The sequence below is a fragment of the Eutrigla gurnardus genome, assembly GCF_963514095.1.
Source record: "Eutrigla gurnardus genome assembly, chromosome: 15".
Lineage (NCBI taxonomy): Eukaryota > Metazoa > Chordata > Actinopteri > Perciformes > Triglidae > Eutrigla > Eutrigla gurnardus.
Genome location: NC_139938.1, coordinates 12,937,400 through 12,943,409, shown reverse-complemented (window position 1 = coordinate 12,943,409; position 6,010 = coordinate 12,937,400). Strand labels below are relative to the sequence as shown.

Below are 6,010 nucleotides of genomic sequence, written 5' to 3'. Positions count from 1 at the left end.
AGTTGTGAGTGGCCAACAACAACCTGTATTTGATTAGATTGGTTTTTTAGTTGTCTGTTGTTTATACATGGTCATGCTGTTAGGAAAGCAGTATAAGAACGTTTTTGTTTAATTTGGCAATTTGTACTGTATATGATGCTTTCATGTTCTGTTTTGTTATTTGAAAGAAATACAACTCAACTAATCCCATCAGCTCAACTTACATTTTATTCATAGAATAAACTGTTGCTTTCAATATTTTACACACCTCAAACTTTTTTTTAATGTATACTGAGGTAATGTTCACTTGTATTTCACTGTATTCTCATTTGTGTATTCATTCTTTTCACAGTGGTATATACTGTATTGAGAAAAACATTAGTCATGTTTAGCAACAAGGTTTTACTTTGAAAAGACAAAACGGAAGTACTCTTATTTCCTTCCGGCTGACTTCATGAGTTCTTCCACATTCGCTGAACTTTCGGTATTTAAATAGCTAAGCAGCTACGGTCGTTCATTCATCCCGCCCAGTGTGTGTCTGACCAGTGAGAGTCGTGTGCTGTATGACAACGAGTTGTTATATTTATATGCCGCTATAAACGTAACTTCTTTAGCTAGCGTTAGCGAGCTAAAGTAGCTAAGGCTAACCCTTCCATGGCCCCTCTCCGGATCCTGTGCATCCACGGTTACCGTCAGACCGGCAGCTCGTTCCGGGAGAAGACGGGAGCTCTGCGGAAGCTGTTGAAGAAACAAGTGGAGCTCGTTTTCGTGAGCGCACCGCACAGTGTGCAGCAAGGCAGCAGTGACGGTGGGTCGTTCTCTCCACATGCCTCCAAAAAAACACACACAGGAGTGAGTAGAAGTAACTTAGCTGGTTGTAATGGGTGAAATTGAAAGTATAGAGGTGGACAGAAAGAGCTTGCTTTCACTTTCTAGATTACTGCTTTCATTTATTCTGAAATGACGCATTAATAAATCAAGACTAAGGTGCAACCAATTACTGTACTTAATAACGGCGTTATTATTATAACATAACTCATTCATTTCTATCATAACCTTAAATCATTATATTAAAACATGCCAATTTAAATCAAAATGTTGCCTAGTTCCATGCTTTTAATATGAAATACATGTTTCCTAATACGAAGATTAATTTTCAGAGGATGAAATAACTCATCTGTGGGGCCTCCCCGTTTGAATACTTATTTTTCTGCCCTTTGAAAAGCTCCTGAGAAGGCGAGTGAACCCGGAGGTGACGAGGACCAAAGGGGCTGGTGGTTCTCTGACGTCCAGGCGAGGACTTTCAGCGCTCAGCAGCAGTGTGAGGAAAGCCTGGGGCTTGATGAGAGCGTGACCGCTGTGAGAGAAGCCGTGAAGACCCAAGGTCCGTTTGACGGCATCCTGGGCTTTAGTCAGGGAGCAGCTCTCGTGGCCATGTTCTGCTCTCTTCAGGAGCAAAATCTGGAGCCGGAGTTCAGCTTCCGCTTCGCCATCGTTGTCGCTGGTTTCCGCAGCGCATGCAAGGAGCACCAAAGATTCTACAACACTTGTCTGCAGATCCCCTCCCTGCATGTGTTTGGACTGGAAGACCGGGTCATCCCTGACAACATGAGCAGGGAGCTCCTCCCCTCCTTCAAAGACCCTCAGGTCCTGACACATCCTGGTGGCCATTTTGTTCCTGCTGCATCTGCTCATAGACAAGCCTACCAGGACTTTCTGAAGAGCTTCCAGTGAGAGAGGAAATTCACTGGAACTCGAGAGCTGAATAAATAAAGATCAACAAATCTGACTTAAGCTTTGAAAAGGGAAAAATAATGTTGATTATTTAATGTTCAAACAATCCTGTAATATCATAATTGATTCCAGAGTCAATTGACATAAAAATGCCAAATTCAGACTCAAGAGTCATGACCTCTGTTGTCTGGAAGTTGTTTTTCCCCCTTTGATCTGATCCATATTGATCTCTGATCTACCCAAAACAGTGCAATGGCTGCTGTCCTTCTCAGGGAAGATGTCTTGTAACAAACAATAAAATGTATTTAATGAGTTCTGGTCTCTGTTTCCTTGGTGAGCTGTGTAATGTGAAGTTGCCTGGATTGAGACTCTATTGCTAATGCATGACTTTTTCTTTGTAACATATCTATTTGATTTATCACAGTAGAAAAAGTTTGTTTGGCAACTATGAATATCAGGAGATAGGAGTGAATTTACTAATTTACAGGAATAACCATGAATGTGTCTTCCCTTCTCTTTAATATCAAGGAGAGACCTGGTATTTTTAGGTCTGGAAAACACTGCATCATGATTGTGGACATGTATGTCAAGAATTGTATATCAGAGCCACATTAGAAACCTTGGTTTAATAAGTCAGGTTATAAATTACATAAGAGCCTGGCAAACTGCTTTACTGGTGTTGTGACAGCTGAGTAACGATAGAACCTCACACCGTAACAAATAGGTCCTAAAGAGTGTCTCCCTTCGAGCTTATACAATGAAAATGGTTGCAGTCATCTTTACACATCATCATGTGGTTGCCGAGTCATTTTCACCCACATTGAACGAATATATGAGTTTCTGCTGTGTGGAGCGATGAAGACTTGGTGTGCCATTCAGAGGCCGTGCATCTCAACCACTGGCTTTAGGTGCTTTTACTTATATGGAGGCATGAAAGTTGCCCCCTCACACTCACACTCAGATGCACAAGTTCAAGGACATGTTGTTCTTTATAACTGAAGCATGTGCACGTCAGGCTGCACTCCTTCGATTGTTTCCAGATGTGTGCTCTCTCTCTCTCTCTCTCTCTCCTCTACCTCGTTCTCTCCCTCCTTTTCCGTCTTGCTTTCATCTCCCTCTACCTCACTCCGAACTCTCCTCGACATCTCTCCCTCCCTTTCGCATCCCGCTTGTCACGAGCTTTCGGGCGCAACATGCTACGCTGCTATGTGTCTGCGACATTTATGATCTGGAGAGAAATAGTCATCTTCATATCTCCAAATCCACTCTTGATCTGAAAACATCAGACAGCTGTGATGCGTTTGTTTATTAAAAAGGCTATTTGCCTATTTGCTGAGATGAAATTCCACAGTAAAACATCCCACCCCCGCCACTCTCACTCACACACACACACACACGCACACACACGCACACACACACCCACGCACACACACACATACACACACACACACACACACACTGTATCTTCATGGCTATGTGGTGGTCTCGTTTCACCATCAAACCCCTAATATTCAGTATCTCCTGTGCTCCCCTGTGGCCCTTGTGTCCCTCCTAGACCTCACAGTGCACGCACACACACACACACACACACACACACACACACACACACTCATACACATGGTTTTGATAACAACAAATAAAGATGGAGAGTGAGAGTGAGCGAGCAAAGGAAACCATAAACGAAAAACACAGAGGGTCACTCTTGCCAGTAAGTTTTACAACAGAGCCGTGACTCCCTTCTCAGGAATCTGTTCCCCCTGTTGCACAACAACCGGGAAATAATGGAATGAGAGACAGAGACAGATGAGGGTGGAGTTATCCTTCCTCCCTCTCTGCCTCCCCCTTCTCCCACTCTGCCTCTCTCTGGCTGTTGCGGTGAAAAAGGGCACATTCAAGTTTTTCGCCACGCTTGAAGGATCACTTTTTCCCTCTTTCCCCCGGTGGAGTACGGGGGGACGGAGCGGAGGGGTGTGTCAGAGAGCACAGATGGGCTCTATTTTGATTATGGAGCGTTTGTTGTTATGGGAGACGGACGGTCGGAGGGGAGGGGCCACACGGTGAGTGAGTCTATATAAGACTTGGACTTAAACTCCAAAGAGCCTGGTCATCCCATGGCCCAGGCTCACCCAGCAGAGTTGACCAACACCGGCTCGTTACTATCGACTGACAGCTCTCACTGGAATAATCTGTGGTATTCGGCAGAGGACTTCAGATTGTATCACCTTGGCTTCCAACTTTTGGATTTACAAACATTTTTGAAACTATTCACCAGTATTTGTTCCAACACAGAGAAGATGCTGAAGACATGAAGTCTTTTTTTTTTTTTTAACTCGGTATTTCACACCATCTGTGAAAATTTGATTTAAGACCATGCATGTGTGTGTGCCTGCACCGTCGGTATGCAGATGGCTGTGATGTAACATCATGTTGGAGGTTTTCCAGATGTACGGCCTGTGTCCAGTACAACACGGGGTTTAACTGCCTCCCTGCTGCCCGTGTGTTGGTGCGTTTGTGACCCGTGCCTGCGTAGTTCACATAGAAAAAGAAACTAACGTCATGATGTGAGAGCTGGTTGGATGTGTGACGTGTGTTGAGACGTGAAAGAGGTAACCGTGGAGGTGATTTCGAGTTGTCAGTCAAATTGCCTTTTAAAGAACAGAAAAGGAAAGAAAAGCCTGTCGATGTCGGCTAAAGACCTGAAACCACACAGTGGAGATGTGGGGTTTAGTGTGTGATCCCGGCCCAAAGAGGGTGTTTATGTGTGTGTGTGCGTGGGTGTTTTTTTTCCTCCATATGGGTGTGATTTCATCATTTGTTATTCAATGCTGCATACTTCTGATTTCCTTCTGCTTTGTGGTTTTCTTGTTTGTGTGGACGACCTGTCCAGTTGTTATCTTTGTCCAGTAGCCAAGCATAGCATTGTCCCTGTCCGTCCCTCTCACTGACTTCAGACATACCGATACATCGGATGCTCCCGTCACCTGGGAAAACCTCCGGTTAACAAACAGCCACATATTTGATCTCCTGCAAACGTCCTAGTCTATCTGGTTAAAACCTTCTTACCAGATGTCGGCATGTTCAGAGCCAGCGTCGATTGTTGACCGAGGTGAACTGAGGACACAGCCGAGGCCATCTGAAGTTAGGGCAGCGGCCATTTGATGCATGAGGTCATCTGCAGTCGTTTGTCTGCTTGTGTGCTTTGCTGGACGGTTTTAGAGGCCGTGGCTGGGCCCTGGCAAGGACAGCTGTGGTTTGGCTGTCCTTATAGGTGCCTGACTGACACTGTCGGGGTAAATATTAGTCATCCTGACTGTGGAAGAGGGTGGATAAGACGGGGAGAGGGAGAGAGAGAGGGGGGGGGGCATGTCTTGGCGCACATATCCCCGAAACATTGTGAACCCTGTTGTGCAATCATGTTTAGTTTTAGAAAAAAATTATCAAGAGTTTTGGAGTGTGACAAGGGGGGGGTGTAGCAATAATGTCATCAACAGCTTAATCTCAGTCAGGTTTGTCGAGGAATGCTATCCAGACTAAGGAATCTACAAACAATAACAATCAAATATTTTCTGAATGAGTGAACAGCAATACAACTTTCATGTGTGTTCGTTTACGCCAGTTTCTTTCGGCCTTGTGGACAGGGTTGGAGACTGATCCATTCGTATTCATTTCAAATCAAAGCTTAATGAGGTTATATTTAGTAGTGTGTGTGTGTGTGTGTGTGTGTGTGTTTGTGTGTGTGTGTGTGTATTTCAGATAACTTTACTTCTCAGCCCTGAACAGTAAGAGTTTATGTGCTGTTGTTTATCTGTCAGCACATGAACTTTTACAGTGCAGGGAGGCAGAGGATAAACAATTAGTTATCCGGCTTTCTTTTTCTTTTCTTTTCTTTTCTTTTCTTTTCTTTTCTTTTCTTTTCTTCAATCAGCACACAGCAAATATGTTGCCATTTTAAAAGATCACAGACAAATAATTGGTGCGTGACAGAAATGTGATGTTCAAAAAAGCAGTGAAGAGTAACATGGTCTTTTTTCTCAAACTAACTTCTGTGAATCTTCAGTGTCCTCTGTGATGGCTGTGACAACACTATGTGCCTCATATGATTGCATGCCACATAGGTGCAGCCATGATCTGTGTACTGACTTTTTGTGTGCATTCAAGTTGTTCAGTGCAACATTGAAAGGTAGCTTCGTTAGCAAGTATCCACAAAACACAGGCAAATCTTTTTATATTCCACTTTATTAAATCAAATCAGTCACATGTTTTGCTCAAAAGCAGTTTCAACCTGGAAGAAGTTTAA

At 43.8% G+C, this 6,010-nt stretch overlaps 1 protein-coding gene across 1 annotated transcript; it reads left to right on the top strand.

Annotated features, from left to right (window-relative positions):
* Positions 1–417: 417 nt before the first annotated feature.
* Positions 418–2,026, top strand: ovca2 (OVCA2 serine hydrolase domain containing). The gene is made up of 2 exons (XM_084029520.1): positions 418–787; positions 1,205–2,026. Exons 1-2 carry the CDS (start codon positions 634–636, stop codon positions 1,711–1,713), a joined length of 663 nt encoding a protein of 220 aa, XP_083885646.1. The 5' UTR covers positions 418–633; the 3' UTR covers positions 1,714–2,026.
* The last annotated feature ends 3,984 nt before the right edge of the window (positions 2,027–6,010 follow it).